This window comes from Pseudorca crassidens, chromosome 3 (assembly GCF_039906515.1).
Source record: "Pseudorca crassidens isolate mPseCra1 chromosome 3, mPseCra1.hap1, whole genome shotgun sequence".
Taxonomy (NCBI): domain Eukaryota; kingdom Metazoa; phylum Chordata; class Mammalia; order Artiodactyla; family Delphinidae; genus Pseudorca; species Pseudorca crassidens.
The window spans coordinates 119,981,971-120,007,112 of NC_090298.1; the positions used below are offsets into that span (position 1 = coordinate 119,981,971).

The 25,142-nt window shown below is 42.4% G+C and overlaps 1 protein-coding gene across 10 annotated transcripts in view; it reads right to left on the minus strand.

Annotated features, from left to right (window-relative positions):
• Window positions 1–25,142, minus strand: part of NR3C1 (nuclear receptor subfamily 3 group C member 1) — a 465,790-nt gene that overhangs the window by 123,864 nt on the left and 316,784 nt on the right. For 2 of the 10 annotated variants that reach the window (XR_010942154.1, XM_067732133.1), the window contains exons 1-2: window positions 5,050–5,537; window positions 1,430–2,641 (exon numbers count right to left, since the gene is read on the minus strand). Coding sequence is in view for 9 of the 10 variants with exons in the window: in XM_067732133.1 (XP_067588234.1) it covers window positions 1,430–2,628 (1,199 nt within the window). In the remaining variant the exon portion in view is untranslated. Of the gene's footprint in view, window positions 1–1,429; window positions 2,642–4,394; window positions 4,665–4,748; window positions 4,905–5,049; window positions 5,539–5,853; window positions 6,108–6,240; window positions 6,374–6,741; window positions 6,861–25,142 lie in introns of those variants that run through there. The other 8 variants (XM_067732130.1, XM_067732126.1, XM_067732124.1 and 5 more) reach the window with 8 other exon arrangements.

Consider the following 25,142-nt stretch of genomic DNA (forward strand, 5'->3'; position numbering starts at 1 on the left):
CAGAATGATAGCAATAAAAAGCTGAAGTGTTCTTCTAAGTAAAAGATAATTATTATTTTAATAATAGATTAGTAGGTAGTTTACGTTAAGACACACAAGAACCAAGGATTTTTTTTTCTTTTGATAAGAAACATCTAAGCCTTTTAAAGGAACAGAACATAGCCTAAATCTAAGTCTAAATTTTTTCCCCAACAAGCAAAGCTTCCTACTTAAAGAGGGAAGAAAAGAGACACCTCAGTATTAGAATATACCTTTAACAGAAAAAGCATTTCTAAAGAGAGTTTTAAATAAAATCTTCAATGACTAGTTAATGTGAACACGAATATTTAAGAACTTACAGTACTTCCATACAAAGAAATCACTGTGTCTACTATGCCCTTCCTCCTCCCTCAAAAAAACCCACTGATTAATCAATCAATCTTGTGTCTCTACAATTACATTTTTATATTTTCCTTCACACCTAAAATGTGATATACATTTATCTGAACTGGGGGTGGGGGTGCAGGATAGAGAACTTAACTCCTAGGAAGATACACCTACATTTAGAACTTTCTCCTGGTAATTACATTTTAACAGACCTTTTTGAGGTCAAATGGAAATGTCAATATACTTAAAAATGATGCAGAAAAAAGGAGACAGAGAAACAAATCAAACATAGCTGAGACTGAAGCTCAACAATGTTGGCCATCAGCTATCTACTTGAGAACTTGTAAGAACATTTGAAAGTAAAATCAAGCACCGTGTTGCCACCAATTCCTTTCTTAAAGAGACCAATCAGCAGACACAACTTATCTGCTTTAGGTCAGGAACGCTGTGGGCAAGTCCCACGTCTAACACTCTCGTCAGGTACACTGCGCACTGACTGCATTGCTTTAGCAATCTCAGAACTCAGATTCTTCAAGGTTCAGTTTGAAGAAAAGGGTTCATTGTTAGTACTTCTAATTTTTAACCCTTTAATCTCCTCAGGCTAACACTTCACAAATGTACAAATACAGCACAACGTTTGATTACGTGAAGTATTACGGGTGTTTTTCATCGTAGTGTAAGAGCATATTCTAAAACAGCTTTAAAAATATGCACAATAAGTATATATTTCTAAACACTATACCCCCTTGAATTTACATATTTTTTACTAAAGACACCTGTAAATGAGCAGTATTCTTTAAAATTTTTACATAAAAATTTCAATTACTGGCCAATGGGATACTAAATACCATTATTTCAGGGGGGAAAAAAAATACTGGGAAGCGTTTTGTACAGACCAATCACTTAGGTTTTCTACCATGCCTACTTTCAAGAGCCCGCTTAAACTAATTCACATGAAAAAGCACTTGAATTGTTGTCGAACACATTCAAATAAATGAATACTTAAATCTATCAATTGATCTTAAATGTACCATTCTCAAGAAACAGAAAGCATTAATCTTACCTTGAATAGCCATTAGAAAAAACCGATCGACCGGAGAAGTTCAAAGTCCCTAAGGAAGTCAAATTATCATCTCCAGATCCCTGGCATCTATTCCAATTTTCTGAACCAACAGGAATTGGTGGAATGACATTAAAAATAGGTTTCTGATCCTGCTGTTGAGAAAGGGATGCTGTATTCATGTCATAGTGGTACATCTGTCCCCCAGAGGTAGTCACACCATGAACAGAAATGGCAGACATTTTATTACCAATTATATTTGCTCCAGAAAAGCTGGCCTGACAATAAACTGGGCCCAGTTTCTCCTGCTTAATTACTCCAGGGGTGCAGAGTTCAATAAAATCTTCTTTTTCTGTTTTCACTTGGGGCAGTGGCACACTGTTAGGGCTTGATAAGATCAGATCTCCATTATCCTTAATTTTCGGTTTAGTGTCCGGTAAGACAAGAGGCTTACAGTCCTCTTTTGAGTTTCCTTCCAGAAGGAATGGATCATCCTCTCCTGCCAAAGGAGAAAGCAAACAGTTTTCATCTATCAAGAGGTCTGAGCTCCAAGGGCTCTCACTTGTCTCTTTACCTGGGGACCCAGAAGAAAACTCCAAATCCTGGAGTTTTTTCCTCCATATGTCAAAGGTGCTTTGGTCTGTGGTATACAACTTCACATTACCCCCATTAGTGCCAGTCTGGCCCTTCAAATTTTGCTGTTCTGAAGATACATCAGAGTGAGTTTTTGGAAACTCCTTCTCTGTGGGGGCAGCAGAGGCAGCAGCTGATGCTGAATTCTTGGGGTTCTCTGGAACACTGGTCGACCTATTGAGGTTTGCGATGCTTTCTTCCAGAAGCCGAAAGTCTGTTTCCCCAGAGGAAAGGCTCATTTGGCCCTGCTGTGGGAATCCCAGGTCACTTCCCATTACTTTTGTCTCTGTCTCTCCCATATACAGTCCCATTGAGAGTGAAACTGCCTTGGACAGATCTGGCTGCTGCGCATTGCTTCCGGAGCCTTTTGGAAAATCAACCAAAAGTCTTTGCTGCTTGGAGTCAGCCTGAGAAGCAGCAGCCAGTGAGGGTGAAGATGCAGAAACCTTCACAGTAGCTCCTCCCCTTAGGGTTTTATAGAAGTCCATCACATTTCCCCTCTCTCGACTAAGCACACTGCTGGGGATTTCTTCTCTACTGGGGGGGCTTAATGATTCCTTGGGGTCCATCAGTGAATATCAGCTACAAAAAAAAGAGAGGGGGACATAATAAGCTATAAAATCACATTATCTCTGTGATCCGATTAGTAAGAGCCTGTTAAATGAACCTTTTAGTTAATTCCGAATCTAATTCCTTGTTATCAGAAGAGTAGATTCTGACTTCCGTAAAATAAAAGCCGTGTCTCCTGCTCGCATTCAGTGTGCCACATTTAAAAGTACGATGCAGTCCATTTGCACAGCTGAGAACAAAACTGTATCAAACTAAGCTTGGCTATTCATCCTGCCACTCACAAATTGGTAACTTTGTTAATCACGGACATTATAATTCATTACATCTGTTTATTCTGAAGGTTCAAGTTGATGTCAAAGTATTTAATTAAAAAAAAGGAAGTATGATCATTGAAATTCCTACCTCTTTTCAACCAGTCAAGGCTGTTGGCTTTTCTGAGAACTAATAAACATAAAATCTGATAAACACTATGCTAGAATTCTCTATCTCTAATTACTCCCAATTCCTCTCCTACCGGCTGGTCACACATCCAAACCTTTTAGTACAACCTACTGGTGAACCATGCATTTTACTTGGAAGATAAACAATGATGGTCTGCTCATCTTCCAATAGGGTAGGAAAAGGCTCCTATTTTTAACCGATATTTCTTACTGAATGTGCCTAATAGTGCCTGCTTTCAAATTTTGGACATATGAAATGAAACACACTGTATACAAGCTAACTAAAATTTAGATTTAAAAAGGAATGTGTAGTAGCTTCTCATTACAATATTTTAAATACGGTATAAGAAATATAGCTCTCTCAAACCCTTACAACACAATAAAATCTAGATGAAGCTACATTTTCTTTTAAAACTACTTAAGACCCTCAGTATGAAATACTATTATGTCTCTAAATTAAGATTTTCCTTTCCATATATCGAAGTATTGAAAAACAAAGGGAAAAATAACCACCCCAGAACTGTAAAATCACATTCATATAAATCCAAGTAAAATAATACAATGCTCAGAATAATTCTCCCTGCATTCTAAACCTTCACCTATCCTAATTCTGAGCCTACTCTCAAGAGGGTTAGGTTGCTAGAAGATTGTTGACAATCAAGATGGTTTAAGAGGCGGGCAGAGACTTTGATAAGCATATTTGCGACAGTATAGTCAAATCCTGTCCAATGAAAGGAAAGTTTTCCCGTATAGAGACTTTAAGAAGCATAAACTTCACTGGCCCTCGCTAAAAGTGGAGCGTGATGAAGGTAGACAGAGAGGTGGGGACGTGCCACTACAAATCTTGAGGTTGAGGGTAAACTGCTTATCTCCCCGCCCCTCCGCCCTGTTTAGCTGATAACGATCTCTAAACACAAGGTATCAAATGGAGCCTAATGAATTTCCACGCCACTTTGACAGCTGCCTTCAAACTCGAAACCAAAACAATACTTCATAAAACGAAACGATCCCTCAAACGATTTTATCCCCCCGTTTAAATTGCAAATAACCCTGTCACAGTAATTGGCCTTAATGAACCATGCCAAGGGGTCTTAAGCAGCATTACAAGGCTGCAATTACCAAGTCTGCAACCTCAAAACGTCCGACTAGCGCTTGTCAAAAATCGCACCACGAAACTATTATGGTTCGGGAGGGTCTTCTTCTAAAAGGGGCCACTTCAAAACGTCAGGAGCGAAGTGATGCCAAGCGCTAAAGAACAAACCCTCGCGGGGCGGGGGGGGGAGGGTAGAGAAAAGCGCGAGGTTAAAAAAGAAATATGTCCAGACCTGTTGAGTTCTTTCTCCGACACGCCCACTTCCACCAGATAACACCAGCCCTGGCCGAAGTCTCCGAGTAGCAGTCTGTCAGCCCCCTGCGTGTGTACACGCGCGCACACACACACACTCACACACACCCCTGCGCGCCCGCCAGAAAGGAGACGCACTGGAGCCTCGACACAAACCCTGCTCGCGCTCGGGCGCTCTAGGGTGGAGCGGACAGAGTCGGGCGAGCAGGATTCAGACGCGGCTCAGCGTTCACCAAAAAAATGGGTGTCTGGGAGGCCCCCTGGGAGGGAAAAGAAAAGGGACTTGGGGAAGAAGGAAAAAAAAAAAAAAGAGAGAGAGACCAGGATTCCTCACCAGCGAACGAGAGCCTGGAAACCCGGACGGCTCGACGAGGCTCCACTCGCAGAGAGCTCGGGTTCCTCCCCCTCGGCCAGGGGACGGCGGTCCAGGGAGAGGAAGAGGCCAGCGCTGTCACCCGCGCGCTGCCCTGTCGTCACCGTCCCCCGGCCCTCGCCAGCCCCCACCCCCACTACCCGAAGCTAATAAAACTTTGCAGGCTCCCGCGGCGCCCCCGAGCCGGCCTCCCGGCCCCGGCCCGCACCTCGGGGCGCGAGCGCCCGTGGGGGCCCAGCCCCCGGCCCTCCCCTCCCCTTACCTCTGCCGGCGGCGCCACTCACCCCACACCGTCCGCCGCTCCCACCGCAGCCGAGATAAACAACTTAGCGTGTGAAAGCAGGAGGAGCGGGAGCGAGAGATTTTTTTTCTCTCTAAAAAAAGGAAGTAAACAGCCGCCCCCTTCTCCATGGGGGGAGGGGAGAGCCCCTATTTGAGAAAGTCTCCCATTTCCCGGCTGACAAGCCAGCTCCCCGCCCCGCGCCCGTCTTCGCGGGCCGGGGCTCTCGGGCGCGCGTCCTCCGTGCCGGCGCCCCGCCGCTCCCGCCGCTCCGGCTGCTGCGTCTCTTTCCACCCACTAGAATCCGTCCCCGACGGGCGGGCGGTGACTGGGGCTCCCGTCACAGACTCGAGCTCGCAAAATGGAGGAGGAGGAGGACGAGGAGGAGGAGGGGAGGCAGCGCGGACAAGCGAAAGGGCCGCCCGGCCGCTGCAGACGAGCGGGACCGAGCTGGGGGCGGGCGGAGGCGGCGCCGCGGCGCGCACACACTCGCACACACACGCGCTCCCACCCCACCCCCGGCCGCTCCCCGCCCGAGGGGCCGCGCGGCGGCGCGGGGAACGGTGCAACCTGTTGGCGACGCTAGGCAACTGCAGGGGCGGCCGCGGCCCCCGCCCCCACGCCCTCCGCGCGGGCCCCGCCACCCCGGCCGCGACGGCGCCTGCCCGCCCGCGGCCCCCCGGCACGGCCCCCGCCGAGGCTGCTTCCTGGGCGCCCGAGGCTTCTCCTCGACCCCCACCCCTCACCCCCCAGGAGAAAGGAGAGGAGGCGGCGGCGGGGGCCGACCTGGTCTTTCTGGGGCGGGCTTCGGAGGGAAGCCGAGTTTCTCTAGTTTCTCTTCTCGCTGCTCCTTCCCGCCCCAGCCCAGCTCTGCGACTCCCGACCCAGTCCGGAGCTCGCCCGGTCCCTCGGCAGCAACCGTCAGCGCCCCTGCGGGTGACAGCGGGCTGGCTGGGGGAGCCGGGGCGCGGCCCGCAGCAGAGCCGCGAGGGTGGTCCGCGGCGCCGCCCCCGGGCCGAGTTGAGCGAAGTGTGTCACTTCGCACGAGGCTACAGGGTTGCAGGGAAACGGTGCAGCGGCGTCTCGGCCCCTCGTAGGGCCGGACGGCCAGACACGCCCTCTGGGGAGGCTTCAGGGAGGGGAGGGCAGGGAAGGGGGTCGGCGCATACATACTCTGGGCCGGGGGGGAGTCGCGTGCCGGCGGTCCCCCACCCCCGCATCGTCTGGGCGGCCCTGTCTGCAGCCGCCGCCGCGTGCTCGCACCCGGAGAGAAGTTGCAAAGCAGAACCCACCCTCCCCTGCGCCCGACTGTCCCCCACCCTCTTCTCCGAGCCTGCGAGGCGGCAGCGGCGGCGGCAGAAGGAGGCACCGCCTGCCAAGTTCAACCCCCATCTCTCCCTCCCTCCTAGCGCGCTCACACTTGAAGGAAGTTGCACGCCAAATGCAAAACCTCCAGCGAACTGGATTTCTTTGCATTTTTAAATTATTATTTTTAAGGAAAGCGGGAGGTGGCAGGCTTAAAAGCAAGTTGCAAGCGAAACAGTAAGTTGCTTGCACAGTACGCCCTCCTTCCCCCACCCCAACTCCTGACCTCTCCTTCCACCCCCTTCGGGGCCCACGTCCAAGTTTCCCGCGGAGGCCCCTCCCCCGAATCTTGACATTTGCTGCACTCGCCTCAATGCGTCGCCCACCCTTTCGTGTTCGTGGGACCCCCATCCCTCCAAATAAAACAGAACACACGCAGCTTTAAAATGTCAGCATTAAACTCCTTCCAGCTCTTCCCGTTACGCGCCTCCCCCTCTGTCCGAGGGAAACACGTGGCCTGTCCCCAACGAAAGGGGAGTGGGGCGAGAGGAGTCCGCGCCGGTGGCCCCCGCCCCAGCCCCCTTCCCCAGCTCGCCGCGTCTGGAGGGCTTGGGCGACGCCGGGATCGAGCCGCCTACCTTGGGCGGCACATATTATGATTTGTGTGACTCGGAGAAAGGTTGTGCTGTGTTGCTTTAGGGGTTGGGGAGGTAACTTTTGCGACCCCACAGATGACAGCGCTTGCCAGCTGCAGCCGGGGTCGGAGGCTGCCGCAGCTCCACCTAGCTCTGCCCGGGCGCCCGGCCGCGCTCAGACTGGCGGCGGCTGCTCTGCCCTGACATCTTGCAGAGGATTTGGGGGGAGTGCGTGCCGGAAGCCGCCTGCCGCCATCTTGGTAAAGGCAACTGACACCGCCCGGCCGCGCGTCCACCATCTTGGCCAAGGTTCTCTCTAGCGGGCAGCCTAGGTTGCCCTCTCTCGGTTCTGGGGGTGTAGGCGCTGCCCCGTGTGTCGTTCGAGATGACGGGAGAGAACTAGGCTATTAGCGAGCCGCCCGCCCGGAGGCGATCTGCGCGGGCCGCCTCCAGATGATGCCAGGGCCGCCATCTTGGCAAAGGAAGATACGCTCACAGCCTCGGAAGAGAGAAGGGAACCAAGACCTTTGCCAACCCTCAGCCAACTCTGGCTGCTAGAACCCTCAGCCAGGAGAATTTTTATGAAGAAAGCCGAGCAACCCAGTTGTTAACAAAACCCCTCTGGATACAGACGAGATGATTCCTCTTTTCTTTCCCTTGGTTCAAGTCAACTGGAGGGAGGCCCCTGTCTTGGGTGCTCATAGTGGATAGTAAATGAGAATTGACTCGAGAACGCTACTTAGCCTACCTGCCAGGTGTCCTGCCTTCTGAGTCTCAAATATTAGAATCAGATGTCTTTGCTGCATTGGGTCCCCAAACAACCAACAGCTTCATGAAAAAAAAATCAAGACTCAAACCTACAATACAAAATGTTACGCATGTTTTAAAAATGAGTTAAATAACGTACTGAAATGATCATCCTTGTACATCTGCTTAGAATAGTAGGAACTATTTATATATGTAGTATATTATATATAATAATTTGTACATATATATATGTAAAGGGACCATAACAGATACCTAATCAAGTACCTCTTCCCATACCATAAACCTATTGCATAGTTGAATATGTGCTCTAAAAAAAATCCACCTCATCTCTCTTACCTGTTCACATTGTAGGTGGTGGATACCCTGCTTTTAAACAACATCTGCTTTTATAAGAGTTCCCAATTAACTTTCTCCCCACTCATTTTTTCCTGCAGGTCCAGTGGATAACTTTAAAATGGGAGAGGACACATCATTTCAAATTAAAAATCACCCTTGAAAACACTTTCAATGGAGCAAAAGTGTGGAATTTTCCTGATTTTTTCTTTTCAGTGGTCTAAATATGCCTGTTAATTTTTTAATTTGATAGAAAAAACTCTCATTCTTTAGTCTTGCATGCTCATTTGAAAGCATGCACAAACTGTAGATTAGCCCAGTGTTTGCTTTTCAGAGTTAGAATTGTGCTTTATGGCTAACATTTATTGATTAACCCAACAGACACATACACACACGTCTGCTGCCCACTTCTGCTGACAATAGCTGAATGGATAGGTATTACTCTAATTTTTCAACATGAGGAAACTGAGGCTTACAGAGCTTGAGGTGTATCCAAGACCACACAGCTAAGCATGGAGGATAGAAATAGACAATATTAACGAGATTTTTCTTCACTGATCTTGTAACTTCCATGAAAGAGTATGTAAATTCCATGATAGGCTTGCAATAAGTGTGTATGGAATTTAGTTCAAGAAATGAAATCCAGTGTACCAGAAAAGACATGAGATTAAGCATGTAATAACAACAGCAATTCTAACAGTAGTTAATATTTATTGAACTTCTACTATCTGCCAGGCACCACTGAAAGTGTTTTATATATACTATCTTAAATCTGTAGATATGAAAATTACTAATCTGTAACCCTGGGAAGTTATAATTACTACAGAAGAAGAAATAGGATGAATCCCCATCTGAGGGGGAATATATTTGATTGTCTCAGAAGCAAAGGTGAGAATGAAGGTAATATATCCAAACTCAATCAAGGCAAGAACCTTTTCTGTCTTGTTCATTGCTATATGTCCCACTCCTACAACAGAGACCAGTACGTAGTTATAATAAAACATTCAGTCAACTAGTCATAATATCACTTTTACTGAATTGTTGTGGAGGCCAAATGAGTTAATGAAATGTGTACAGGTAGTACTCAAGATCCTCATTTTAACTGTCTTACGTTTAAACACCCGAGTACTCCTTCCTAAAACAAACAAACAAAGACCTATTACTGTTTGTTCCTATACTGTCCTGTACTTTGGTAGCACATTACAGTGATAGCTTGTTATTTCTGGATTCATTTGTTAAATTTCTGTGTCCTCCACTAGAATATAAAAGCCCTGTGGTGGCAAAGCCTGTGTCTGTCTTTTTCATCGCTATATCACTAGTGCATAGTAGGTGCCCAGTGGATATCTGTTAAATGATGAGTGAATGAAGGAAGGAAGGAAGGAATGGAAAGGGTTTGAGACTGTGTCCTAAGGTCAATGAAACCTTAAACCTGAATAGTAACAAACCACTTTTTACATTTATATAGCAGTTGATATATTATCCAAGTGAGTTCTCCCATTTTGTTCATCTCTTGTATCATTTCTATTAAAATAATCCAGGCCTCACTGCCAGATTACTCCTCCAAATCAATGAAATCCTGTCATGCTCCTGCTCAAGTATCTACAGTAAATCCCTATGCCAGTGTACACAGATCTCAACTCCCATTCTGGTATGTACTTAAGACCACCGTTTTCACTTGTCCCTTCATAGAGGGCAAAACCTTCTCACTGATGGGATTGGACTGGTATTTAATTCAATTAAAAAGTCAGTTAAAAAATAAAAAGTTGGGCTTCCCTGTTGGCGCAGTGGTTGAGAGTCTGCCTGCCGATGCAGGGGACACGGGTTCGTGTCCCGGTCCAGGAAGATCCCACATGCCGCGTAGCGGCTGGGCCCGTGATCCATGGCCGCTGACCCTGCGCGTCCGGAGCCTGTGCTCCGCAACAGCAGAGGCCACATCAGTGAGAGGCCCGCGTACCGAAAAAAAAAAAAAGTTAAAGCAAGGGAATCGTAAAAAAAAAATTATACTTGGAAATTTTAAGCTTTAAAACCTACAACCTGTGATTGAACATTTATTTTCTAATCCTCTGATGAAGGTCTAAAGCTTTGGGGAGCCCACTGACTGGCGTTCCATGTTTTCATTCATGTATAAACTGTACCCACATGGCATCAGTACAGCATAGCTGTTAAGAGCCAGACTGGCTGGCTGGCCTCCACCACCTCTATGAAGAATGTAATAACCTTGGGCAACCTAACTCTCTGTGCCTCAGTTTCCATCATCTATAAAATGGGGATGATAATAGTATTAATTCAAGTTATTATAAACAGTAAACAAGTTCGATATATGTGAAGTGCTTAGACTAATTCCTGGGGTATATTAAGTGTTCAATCGTCATTAGCAATTATTATTAATATGTAGTATTACGATTTCCCCAGTTTTCTTTAAAGAGCAACAAATTAAAATACTTACAAAATGAGTGTAGATTTCTAAATTTTTATGGTTCATCCCCCCTGCCCTTGCCACAGTCTTTTAAAGTAGTCTTACATCCACCTAGTTTGACAGCAGTTATTTACAGGGCGTTTTTCCATTTAGATTTTATAGAACAACAACTATTTCTTCTATTACTCATATTTCATCATTTTACTTAATATTTAATTAAATCGAGTAATTACAAGAACGACACAAATGGAATAAACATATTTTTTGGGGAAAAAACTCCCAAAACACCAGGAAGTGTTGGTAAGCACAGAGCATAACTGGTAGGAACAGCAATGTGTGGAGTACAGGAAGTAATCTCAGCCCCAGTGTTCAGCCTGCCCTGCATCAATCAGTATGTTTTCCAGGGAGAACGGAAAACCTGGATTACTTGAGATGAATGCATTCAGTAGTTTCAGTTAAGAGACAGCCTGATGAAGAAAGAGCACAGCGTATACCACATTCATTCCCACCTTTACTGTTGTTTATCACACATGGTTCCTTTGACATAAGGAGACCTTGTAACTTATTTTCCTATAGCCCATGATTCCTTGTTGTGGCTGTAGTTTCCATTGATTCTATCATCCTATCCCTCCACCCCACTTTAGATCTATGATATCAAATGAAAATTGGAATCAAATAAATTTTTATCATTTTGGTATGTATTAATAATTTTGAATATGATAGTCCATTGAATATGTTAATTTTATATTAAGCCAACACGATCATCTTATGTGGGTTGTCAGAACTTACTTTAAAAAAACTGTCCCTGGAATGTCTCTGTGTGTCTCATGGTTCTGTTCAGAATCAGCTAGGACCCCATTTGACAAGGACATCTTATTGCCATGTGGCTGACAGGGTCTTGGTGCTACAGCCGGGTGTCAGGCCTGTGCCTCTGAGATGGAAGAGCCAAGTTCAGGACATTGGTCCACCAGAGACCTCCCAGCTCCACGTAATATCAAACGGCAAAAGCTTCCATCTCAACGCTAAGACCTAGCTCCACTCAACGACCAGCGAACTACAGTGCTGGACACCCTATGCCAAACAACTAGCAAGACAGGAACACAACCCTACCCATTAGCAGAGAGGCTGCCTAAAATTATACTAAGTTCACAGACACCCCAAAACACACCACCATACATAGTCCCTCCCAGCAAAAAGACAAGATCCAGGCTCATCCACCAGAACACAGGCACTAGTCCCCTCCACCAGGAAGCCTACACAACACACTGAACCAACCTTAGCCACTGGGGGCAGACACCAAAAACAATGGGAACTACGAACCTGCAGCCTGTGAAAAGGAGACCCCAAACACAGTAAGTTAAGCAAAATGAGAGGACAGAGAAACACACAGCAGATGAAGGAGAAAGGTAAAAACCCATCAGACCAAACAAATGAAGAGGAAATAGGCACTCTACCTGAACATTAATTCAGAGTAATGATAGTAAAGATAATCCAAAATCTTGGAAATAGAATGGAGAAAATACAAGAAACGTTTAACAAGGACCTAGAAGAACTAATGAGAAAACAAACAATGATGAATAACACGATAAATGATATTAAAAATTCTGTAGACGGAATCAATAGCAGAATAACTGAGGCAGAAGAACACATAAGTGACCTGGAAGATAAAACAGTGGAAATAACTGAGCAGAATAAAGAAAAAAGAATGATAAGAAATGAGGACAATCTGAGAGACCTCTGGGACAACATTAAACGCACCAACATTCGAATTATACGGGTTCCAGAAGAAGAAGAGAAAAAGAAAGGGACTGAGAAAACATCTGAAGATATTATAGTTGAAAACTTCCCCAATATAGGAAAGGAAACAGTTGAGCCCAGGAAGCACAGAGAGTCCCATACAGGATAAATCCAAGGAGAAACACACCAAGACACATATTAATCAAACTATCAAAAATTAAATACAAAGAAAAAATATTAAAAGCAGCAAGGGAAAAAAAACAAATAACATACAAGGGAATCCCCATAAGGTTAACAGCTGATCTTTCAGCAGAAACTCTGCAAGCCAGAAGGGAGTAGCAGGACATATTTAAAGTGATGAAAGGGAAAAACCTACAACCAAGATTACCCAGCAAGGATCTCATTCAGATTCGACAGAGAAATTAAAACCTTAACAGACAAGCAAAAGCTAAGAGATTTCAGCACCACCAAACCAGCTTTACAACAAATGCTAAAGGAACTTCTCTAGGCAAGAAACACAAGAGAAGGAAAAGACCTATAATAACAAACCCAAAACAAGAAAACGGTAAGAGGAACATACATATGGATAATTACCTTAAATGTAAATGGATGAAATGCTCCCACCAAAAGACAAAGACTGGCTGAATGGATAAAAAAAACAAACACCTGTATATATGCTGTCTACTAGAGACCCACTTCAGACCTAGGGACACATAGAGACTGACAGTGAGGGGATGGAAAACGATATTCCATGCAAATGGAAATCAAAAGAAAGCTGGACTAGCAATTCTCATATCAGACAAAATAGACTTTAAAATAAAGATTATTGCAAGAGACAAGGAAGGACACTACATAATGATCAAGGGATCAATCCTAGAAGAAGATATAACAATTGTAAATATTTATGCACCCAACATAGGAGCACCTCAATACATAAGGCAAATTCCACCAGCCATAAAAGGGGAAATAGACAGTTACACAATCATAGTAGGGGACTTTAACACCCCACTTTCATCAATGGACAGATCATCCAAAATGAAAATAAATAAGGAAACACAAACTTTAAATGATACACTAAACAAGATAGACTTAATTGATATTTATAGGACATTCCATCCAAAAACAACAGAATACACTTTTTCTCAAGTGCTCATGGAACATTCTCCAGGATAGATCATATCTTGGGTCACAAAGCAAGCCTTGGTAAATATAAGAAAACTGAAATCGTATCAAGTGTCTTTTCCGACCACAAGGCTATAAGAGTAGATATCAATTACAGGAAAAAAATCTGTAAAAAATAGAAACACATGGAGGCTAAACAATACATGACTAAATAACCAAGAGATCACTGAATAAATCAAAGAGGAAATCAAAAAATACCTAGAAACAAATGACAAGGAAAACACAATGACCCAAACCCTATGGGATGCAGCAAAAGCAGTTCTAAGAGGGAAGTTTATAGCAATACAATCCTACCTCAAGAAACAAGAAACTTCTCAAATAAACAACCTAACCTTACACCTAAAGCAATTAGAGAAAGAAGAACAAAAAAACCCCAAGGTTAGCAGAAGGAAAAAAAATCATAAAGATCAGGTCAGAAATAAATGAAAAAGAAATGAATGAAACAATAGCAAAGATCAATAAAACTAAAAGCTGGTTCTTTGAGAAGATAAACAAAATTGATAAACCATTAGCCAGACTCATCAAGAGAAAAAGGGAGAAGACTCAAATCAATAGAAGTAGAAATGAAAAAGGAGAAGTAACAACTGACACTGCAGAAATACAAAGGATCATGAGAGATTACTACAAGCAATGATATGCCAATAAAATGGACAACCATGAAGAAATGGACAAATTCTTAGAAAAGTACAACCTTCCAAGACTGAACCAGGAAGAAATAGAAAATATAAACAGACCAATCACAAGTACTGAAACTGAAACTGTGATTAAAAGTCTTCCAACAAACAAAAGCCCAGCACCAGATGGCTTCACAGGTGAATTCTATCAAACATTTAGAGAAGAGCTAAGACTTATCCTTCTCAAACTCTTCCAAAATATAGCAGAGGGAGGAACACTCCAAACTTATTCTAAGAGGCCACCATCAGCCTGATACCAAAACCAGACAAAGATGTCACAATAAAAGAAAACTACAGGCCAATATCACTGAGGAACATGAATGCAAGAATCCTCAGCAAAATACTAGCAAACAGAGTCCAACAGCACGTTAAAAGGATCATACACCGTGATCAAGTGGAGTTTATCCCAGGAATGCAAGGATTCTTCAATATATGCAAATCAATCAATGTGATACATCATATTAACGAACTGAAGGGTAAAAGCCATATGATCATCTCAATAGACGTAGAAAAATCTTTGACAAAATTCAACACGAATTTATGATAAAAACTCTCCAGAAAGTAGGCATAGAGGGAATCTACTTCAACATAAAAAAGGCCATATATGACAAACTCACAGCCAACATCATTCTCAATGGTAAAAAAATGAAACCATTTCCACTAAGATCAGGAACAAGACAAAGTTGTCCACTCTCACCATTATTACTGAACATACCTTTGGAAGTTTTAGCCACAGCAATAAGAGAAGAAAAAGAAATAAAAGGAATACAAATAGGAAAAGAAGTAAAGCTGTCACTGTTTGCAGATGACATGACACTATACATAGAGAATTCTAAAGATGCTACCAGAAAATTACTAGAGCTAATCAATGAATTTGGTAAAATAGCTGGATACAAAATTAATGCACAGAAATTGCTTGCATTCCTATACACTAATGATGAAAAATGTGAAAGAGAAAATAAGGAAACACTGCCATTTACCATTGCAACAAAAAGAATAAAATATCTAGGAATTAACCTACCTAAGGAGACAAAAGACCTGTATGCAGAAAACTCTAAGACACTGATGAAAGAAATTAAAGATGATACAAGCAGATGGAGAGATATACCATGTTCTTGATTGGAAGAATCAACACTATAAAAATGACTCTACTACCCAAAGCAATCTACAGATTCAATGCAATCCCTAACCAACTACCACTGGCATTTTTCACAGAACTAGAACAAAAAATTTCACAATTTGTATGGAAACACAGAAGACCCCGAATAGCCAAAGAAATCTTGAGAAAGAAACACGGAGCTGCAGGAATCAGGCTTCTGGACTTCAGACTATACTACAAAGCTACAGCAATTAAGACAGTATGGTACTGGCACAAAAACAGAAATATAGATCAGTGGATCAGGATAGAAAGCCTAGAGATAAACCCACAGACATATGGTTACCTTATTTTTGATAAAGGAGGCAAGAGTATACAATGGAGAAAAGACAGCCTCTTCAATAAGTGGTGCTGGGAAAACTGGACAGCTACATGTAAAAGAATGAAATTAGAACACTCCCTACCACCATACACAAAAATAAACTCAAAATGGATTAAAGACCTAAATGTAAGGCCAGACACTTTAAAACTCTTAGAGGAAAACATAGGCAGAACACTCTGCCATAAATCACAGCAAGATCCTTTTTGACCCACCTCCTAGAGAAATGGAAAGAAAAATAAAAATTAAAAAATGGGACCTAATGAAACTACAAAGCTTTTGCACAGCAAAGGAAACCATAAACAAGACAAAAGGACAAACTTCAGAATGGGAGAAAATATTTGCAAATGAAGCAACTGACAAAGGATTACTCTCCAAAATTTACAAGCATCTCATGCAGCTGAATATCAAAAAAACCCAATCCAGAAATGGGCAGAAGACCTCAATAGACATTTCTCCAAGGAAGATATACAGATTGCCAATGGACACATCAAAGAATGCTCAACATCACTAATCATTAGAGAAATGCAAATGAAAACTACAATGAGTTATCACCTCACACCGGTCAGAATGGCCATTATCAAAAAAGCTAGAAACAATAAATGCTGGAGAGGGTGTGGAGAAAAGAGGACCCTCTTTCACTGTTGGTGGGAATGTAAATTGATACAGCCACTATGGAGAACAGTATGGAGGTTCCTTAAAAAACTAAAAATACAACTACTATTTGACCCAGCAATCCCACTACTGGGCATATACTCTGAGAAAACCATAATTCAAAAAGAGTCATGTACCAAAATGTTCATTGCAGCTCTATTTACAATAGCCAGGACATGGAAGCAACCTAAGTGTCCATCGACAGATGAATGGATAAAGAAGATGTGGCACATATATACTATGGCAGAGTATTCAGCCATAAAAAGAAACGAAATTGAGTTTTTTGTAGTGAGGTGGATGGACCTAGAGTCTGTCATACAGAGTGAAGTAAGTCAGAAAGAGAAAAATAAATACCGTATGCTAACACATATATATGGAATCTGAAAAAAAAAAGAAGTTTCTGCATAACCTAGGGGCAGGACAGGAATAAAATCGCAGATATAGAGAATGGACTTAAGGACACGAGGAAGGGTAAGGGTAAGCTGGGACGAAGTGAGAGAGTGGCATGGATTTATACATACTATCAAATGTAAAACAGCTAGTGGGAAGCAGCCACATAGCACAGGGAGATCAGCTCGGTGCTTTGTGACCACCTAGAGGGGTGAGATAGGGAGGGTGGGAGGGAGACGCAAGAGGGAGGAGATATGGGGATATATGTATTTGTAGAGGTGATTCACTCTGTTATAAAGCAGAAACTAACACACCATTGTAAAGCAATTATACACCAATAAAGATGTTAAAAAAAAACACACAAAAGTGTTCCTACAGCTATCATAGCTGTTAGATGTCTCTTTAAAATAGTATCTTGTCTCTGGGAAACACTGCTGTTTTTGTTTAACTTTAGAGGTAAGAGGTTCAAGGGAATCCAGCTGAGCTTCGAATGCCCCATCTCTCTGTGCTTCAATATTTGCATTTTACACCAGACCTGCCTTTTATAAACAATTCACACTTAGAACAGCAAGTTCTTAATCATAATGAATTCCACTTTGGTACTTCTTTTTGTAATTGGAATTAACATTCTCACATGAACTGGGAAATGTTAAATTGTTATCAGCATCCCTGGTGTTTTGCTGCTTCTCAGGATGCTTTCAATGATTTCATCATAAGCTACCTAAAATATCACAATTTGTACTCGTACGCATGATATGCTTCTGAGTGTCCTGTTAAGTCTACATTCTTTATGCCGGCAGAGCTTAGTCTAAGCAGTACCTGATTCAACGTTGAAGTAAATATCAGCAGATAAATGAGATAAATGTTGCAGTGAGCAGGAAAGTAATGTTTTTAGTGTTTGGAGATATTAGAGCAAGCACACTGAATCACTGTAACAAGTATTATGTACTTTGTTTTTCATCCGTGGCATTTGTGGCTGGCCATTATGTCATTAGCTTTCTTCCTCTTCTGATTTAATCTCCTTTTATATCCCGTGTTCCTTTGGTAGAGATTGTCTCAATTGGCTCCATTTCTAGGTGGGACCTCAGCTCATTTCTGAAAACCTACATTTTCATTTTAGTGCTTACACCTTATTTATTTATTAGGTCACCCTGGGCTTTTGTTTTGTTTTAAGCTAAGTTAGAAATAGTGGCGTTAAAAGATCAAAACATCCTTGGCATGGGGGGGGGTGTCCCTTAACAGGATATGAATGTACTTTATATCAGACTCCGAAGTGTTAAAAAGGACATTGGTTACAACTTTTAAATTTGATGTCAGTATTAATCAAATTTTCTGTAGCCTCTTGTTTATCAATATGAGACCTGAATTTGAAATCCAGTTCTGTCACTGGCTTAACTCAATCAGCTGGGGCCAGTCATTCACTTTTCAGTCTTGCTTTTCTATTTGTAAAAGAAGGATAATGATATCTACCCCTGCTACCTCACAGGAATCTGTAAGTCAAACAGGGTGATGCATACAAAGGAGTTTTTAAACACCAAGCTTGGGAAAACAGGGAGGGATGTGTAGAATTTTTTCATTGTTAATTCATCACAACAAAAGGACTTATTAATTTTATTGAGAATTGTCATTGCCTCTCTTTACTCATTGCCCAGATAATCAGTGCAATGGGTGGCCTGAAAGTTTGAGCAGAGGAGTGACAATTCAGAAGAATGCTGGAGCCAGCTGTACCAGCTTGGGGAGCTGATTGCTAAATTTTCAGGAATTCTGTCAGTCAGTTGCTCATCATGGCCAAGATTAAAAACGAAATTATTTAGAAACTTACAATTAAATAAAATACTTTAAAAAGAACGGTAATAAATGCTCAAAACGTCATTTCTTAATTATTTTACTATTATCTATGCTTTAAAGTTACTTCTGTCCATCCTGAATAATGGATAGCCTATATAATTGGTGTGATACAGCATCTCTTCCCAACTTTGCATTCAGAAATGTTATTTCAGTAGTTTGAAATCAATCATGGTGTAGTATTTACACTATGGAAATTGGAAAACACTGCAAATCAGAGCTTGATTTATTGTGTTGATTGTCTAAACCTAAGAAAGTGATAGGAGAACATTTTAACAGTAAAGATTGAACTTCAAAGTGTGTTCCTTTATGAATAACACAAAAAATTGAGGAAATATTTTTCCAGCACTTGAAAACTATTATCTGATCAGCAAAGAAGCACTCATATTGTAGACAAAGTGTAGTCCGAACGTACATCTTTGTTGTTTCACTTTCATCTCGCCCATTAACGTAAAGAAATCACCAACATTCATGTTTGAACTGCAGTGGCATGAGCACCTTCTTTGCTGAACTGAATATTAACCAAACATGATCTGCTTTTGCCAAACGTAATTGAATTGCAGCTGTAGGTTGACTATGGATACAAGAGTTTGGCAAAAATCACTGAAACCGTTCTGTGAAAATCAGTGGGTTATATATGGATAGAATTTACTGTGAAAAAGTGTTGTATATTTTATTACTTTTTGGTAAATTGTGTGATATGCATTCTTTATATCAGTAAAATGTATAATAGATACATAGATACTCTCTCCCAGCAGCTGTTAAACATTTATCAGCACACTGATTATGGATGTAATCTAATTTACTACTTGAAAGCTTATTCCGCCTGTAACGTGGAGCCTGGGGTGCAGAAGCTAAGACAGGAAGCAGGCGGAGCAGCGAGGAGACAGGCGCATTGGTCCAGGGTAAGACACAGGTTTGTACTGGGGTGGTGGCGGCAGAGGTGGAAGATATGGTTGGACAGGGGAAGCATTTTGGAGGCCAAAGGAAGGCGAACCAGTCTTTTAGCAGCTCCATGGAAGAGATGGACTTTCAGAAACTGCCCTTGCTGAAGGAAGACTGTCTGGCCAAGACTGAGAAGGCCCAGTGGTTGGAGGAAGTGAGTGCATAGAAAGCTGCCCCTGAGAGGAGTTGGGAGGAGCATGTGGAAGGAGGGAAGGAAACAGAGGCAGTGCTAGAGCTCAAGTCCAGATCTTTGAAGCACATGAAGAAAGTTAGGCTTGATTGCTCTGCAGTGGGAAAGGGGAGGGGAAACCCCAAATACCAGTAACATGTCATAACTGGAACTCAAGTACTCAGAAGTTTTCTTACTCATCTCGAAATTTTATTAAGATTTTTGCCCATATATCTGGAGAAAATCATAATTCGGAAAGACACATGCCCCACAGTGTTCACTGCAGCACTATTTACAATAGCCAGGACATGGAAGCAACATAGATGTCCATCAACAGAGGAATGGATAAAGACGGTGTGGTACACATATACAATGGAATATTACTCAGCCATAAAAAAGAACGAAATAATGCCATTTGCAGCAACATGGATGGACCTAGAGATTATCATACTAGGTGAAGTAAGTCAGACAGAGAAAGGCAAATATCCTATGTCATTGCTTATATGTGGAATCTAAAGAAAAGGGTACAAGTGAACTTATCTACAAAACAGAAATAGAGTTATAGATGTAGAAAACAAACTTAGGGTTACCAAGGGGAAAAGGGTGGGGGAGGGATAAATTGGGCGATTGGGATTGACATATACACACTACTATATATAAAATAGATAACTAATAAGGGCCTACTGTATAGCACAGGGAACTCTACTCAATACTCTGTAATGACTTATATGGGAATAGAATCTAAAAAAAGAGTGGATATATGTGTATGTATAACTGATTCACTTTGCTGTACAGCAGAAGCTAACACAACATTGTAAAGCAACTATACTCCAATAAAAATTAATTAAAAAAAGATATTTGCCCACATAGAGGGATTATTTTTTCATCCCAATGCCTTGATCCTATCCCAATCTGTAGATTTTTTTGTTTTTGTGGGGTTTTTTTTGTTTTTTTTTCTTTGCGGTACGCAGACCTCTCACTGTCGTGGCCTCTCCCGTTGCGGAGCCCAGGCTCTGGACGCGCAGGCTCAGCGGCCATGGCTCACGGGCCTAGCCGCTCCGCGGCATGTGGGATCCTCCCAGACCGGGGCACGAACCCGCGTCCCCTGCATCGGCAGGCGGACCCTCAACCACTGTGCCACCAGGGAAGCCCTGCAGTAGATTTTTTTTCTAGAGTTCGCCCATATTAATTGTAAAACTTGCTCTCACTTGATCACCCTGTGCTGCACAGACAGTGCTGCCTCTTTTTACACTTCTCAGTATCTTGTTATTCTTTGCTTTGTCACAGAAGGCCCCTACTGTAAGCCGCCCTACTGGATTGCCTTCTAGTTACCAGCAAGCTTCTGGCTACCACTGCTCTCCCTGCTTCCACCCTTACAACCTACAACCTATACTCTATGTTACAGGTTGTATGTTTCAGTCTTAGCATTTTGCGAGAGGTTATTAAATTTTATGGAATTTAAAATATAGCCGATGTTTTGCAAAACAAACAAGTAAACAAAAACAACAACCACCTCCTTCCCATTCACCCAGCTTCTCAATCCTAATGACCAGAGAAAAGACAATTTCTCAACTAAACAGCCACCAATGACTGACAGTTTGAGGATTCAGTTTGGATATATCAGTTTGGTATACTTTGGTCTTCTGATACTAGTTACTTTATCCACAATTCCCATTAATCATGGAATCTTTATTAACAGAAGGGACTTTTCCGACTATTTTTCTCTCCCATTCATTCATTTCTTCAGCAAAATACAATTTCTTCAACAAGATAGCAGCTATTATATGTTAGGCCCCAGTGTAAGGCTGCAGGGATGTAAAAATTATGAAGATACAATCTGTGTGCTGGAGGACACGGAGACAGACACAGTAACAAGTCATTATCAAATAAGGCAGACTGGTAGAAATGTGGTGATAGCTGTACCTACACTACATATGCATCAAGTCACCTGGCTGTTTAAAGGTAGGGAGGAAGGTGTGGGCATAGAGATGGTGGTCAGGAGGGCTTCTAGGAGGTGAGCATGACTCGTTTGAATTATGAAAGGTCTTCTCCAGTTTATTTGGTTATTTCTTATGGAAATAACACAAAGAAAATTTGCCATTAGTATTTTATCAGGACATTTTTGTGATGGATTTAAAAGAAACCCAACTGTTAAAGCAAAAAGAAAGTTTTCTGATTTACTTAAAGGTCAAAAGGAAGTTTAGTTTTAGGCATGGTTGGATGCAGGGGCTCAAATGATATCAAAAGGACTTGAACTCTCTCTCTTAGCTTTACTTTCCTCTGTTTTGGCTTTATTCCTGGGAAAGTTATCTCCACCTGGTGGCCCGCAGCACCTGGATTTAAAACACTCTACCAGCTTAGTAACTTCAGTGGGAAGTTCTCTTCCAAAAATTTTAGTGGATGTCCTTGGGAGGAGCTTCATAGGTCTAGTTGGGTCATGGGCTCATCCCTGAAGCAATGATTATGACCAAGAGATGTAAGGGATGTATACTCTGCTCGCCAAAGCCTAGGTCAAGTGCCCACCATTGACATTTAAGAGTAGGGTACAGGGCTTCCCTGGTGGCGCAGTGGTTGAGAGTCCGCCTGCCGATGCAGGGGACACGGGTTCGTGCCCCAGTCCGGGAAGATCCCACATGCCGCGGAGCGGCTGCGCCCGTGAGCCATGGCCGCTGAGCCTGCGCGTCCGGAGCCTGTGCTCTGCAATGGGAGAGCCCACAGCGGTAAGAGGCCCGTGTACCGCAAAAAAAAAAAAAAAAAAAAAAAAAAAGTAGGGTACAAATGGGAGAGAGTGAGTGAGAAGGAGAGAAGGACAGAGAGAGAGAGGAGAGATGCTCCTCCCAGTAACTGGGCTTTTAAATTAAAGTAGGAGAAAAGGCCATGCAGAAAACAACAGATGTCCACTACAACAACTATTTATCAAAATACTAACAGTGACACAAATATCATATTTTACATTTTAGGGGAATTAGTCATGACCTAAAATGGTTGTCAGCAAAGAACCCTGAAAATTAAGTATAGCTGTTACAAGTCCTACTGATTCCTCTTCCCAACTTTAATAGAAGAATAAGGATTCGTACTTTAAAAATTTCAGAGTATACAAATGAATTGACTATTGCTTTGCAGAAATAATACCTCTAGTAATCGGCTCTTTTAAGTTGACGTAGTGATGTTTACAACTTTTAAGCTAGTTTTATAGCCTTTCACAGAAGGAAATTATCTCACTTGCTTGTGATTCCAGTGAATGTGATGGGGTATTAGAAGGCTGCTGTGAGCCTCTGCCTGCTTATTTTGCTCCTTCTGTCTTGACAAGCTGACTGTCGTGCAAATGTCTCCAGCCTGGGCACTGGGCAGGCAGGAAGCCAGAACCAGTAATAGAAGCAGGAGGCACACTCCATGAATACTTGCTGATTAATTTTAGCTCCATAGGCCTGATGGGTTTTCCATCCCTATAATTACCATCAGCAAATAGTTATTGAATTATGTCCAGCATATTTTTATTCCTCTTTCCTTGGTCCTGATTTTCATTTCCTATTTTACCTCCCTGTGATTTCGCATGTGTTTCTGTTCATCAGATCAACAAATCTGTTTCGAATTGCTCAATTTCATTCCACATATGAGATATCTATCTATCTATCTATCCACCCATCCATCCATCCATCCATCCATCCATCCATCCATCCATCTATCCATCTATCTAAATTTAGTTTTATTATAAAGAGTTCAAGTAATCCCTGATATTAGTGAGGGGATAAGTTGTGAGGGGGGAAAAAAATAAAAGGTTATTGAATGGCTATTCTGTTAGTACATTCCACATATGCCTTAGAAGTCCATCTTTTTTTATTAGAAATAATGCCTAATAATGCTGTAAGTCTTGACTGGGTCATTCTGTAGAGCAAATGGAGAGCAGTGAGGAGTGAGGGTATGAGTTATGAAAATGGTAAGTGGAGAAAGATTTTACAGAGGGAACATTGGGGGCTCCCAAGAAGAAATGACTATCTGCGTATGGATGGCATTAGAAGAATAAAACATAATTTTAATTTATTTTATTTTTGGCTGCACTGGGTCTTTGTTGCTGCACCCGGGCTTTCTCTAGTTGTGGCGAGTAGGGGCTACTCTTCGTTGCGGTGCACTGGCTTCTCATTGCGGTGGCTTCTCTTGTTGCGGAGCACTGGCTCTAGAACGCAGGCTCTAGAGCACAGGCTCGGGAGTTGTAGCACACGGACTAGTTGTTCCATGGCATGTGGGATCTTCCCAGACTAGGGCTCGAACCCGTGTCGCCTGCATTGGCAGGTGGATTCTTAACCACTGCACCACCAGGGAAGCCCAAAACATAATTTTAGATATTACTTCTGTCTTAAAAAGAACTTTAAAATATACATGCTAAAAAATACTTATTTTTAAAAATCCAAACATACAGAAGACAGAAATGCACAAATTAAAAAGTAAAAACTCTCCCCCATATGATCCCATCTCGCAGGTGTAACGGTTTTAACGAGTTGGTGTGCATTCTTTCAGACCCTTCTTGTCTATGCATGTGCACACAGTTTCTTAAGAAAACAAAAATGGGATTTTACTATACATTTTTTCAACCTTATTCATCAAATAAGATATTTCTGGACATCTTTCCATAAAACATTTTCAGGTAATACCAGCACAGCTTTCCACTGTTTGGCTATAATTTATTTAACCTTTCCCTTATTGACAGATATTTAAGTTGTTCCCAATTTTTCACGATTTTCAGCCATGCTGCAATGAATATCTTTGTATCTATATCTTTATGCACCATTGTGAAAGTATTTCTGTAGTACAGAATTGGAATTACTCAGGCAAATGTGATTCATGACAACCATTAAGCACCCAAATGTGCCACACTAATGGGCTTATTAAAAAACTGCCTATTACCAGCTCAATTTCTACTGTCATCTTCCTCTAGGCATTCTAGAAGAATTCAGTTAGAGCACTAGTTGTGGATGGCTATGCAAAACAAGCTACCACCTGAAGATCCTTCACATCTTGCTTACGGATCCAGTTTTGCTGGATGCATCCTTATGTTAACTTATTATAAATCCAAGAGGATTGGTTTACATATGAACTAAGAAGAGTCACCTGCATGGGATCATTTAGGGGCACCACAGGCTTCTGATGCTCCATCTCCATCCTTTGAGGGTGCCTGGTATGTCTCCTACGATAACCAGATGGGGTAGATACTGTTCATGTCTGCCACACATTCACTCTCCACATATGGTAGTACTAGGACCTCAATTTTCCTTTGGAAAACTATCCTCTTCCCAACTTGAGTCCATGTGTTTGTGATGGGATTAACCCCATCCCAAACTCTATAGATGGGCTAGGACTGGCCTTAGGTCAGAGATGGGCATGAGACAGGCACAAATGAGCCTTCATTCTAAGACCTTCAGGGACTTGCCCTTTTGCAACAGGAGTAGCTAAGCTGATAAGATTCCAGCTTGGAGCAGCTGTATTCTACTACTTAGAACCTCTGTCAGAAAGAGGTTTACAAAAAAATAAGAAAAAGGAAAGGGATCTGGA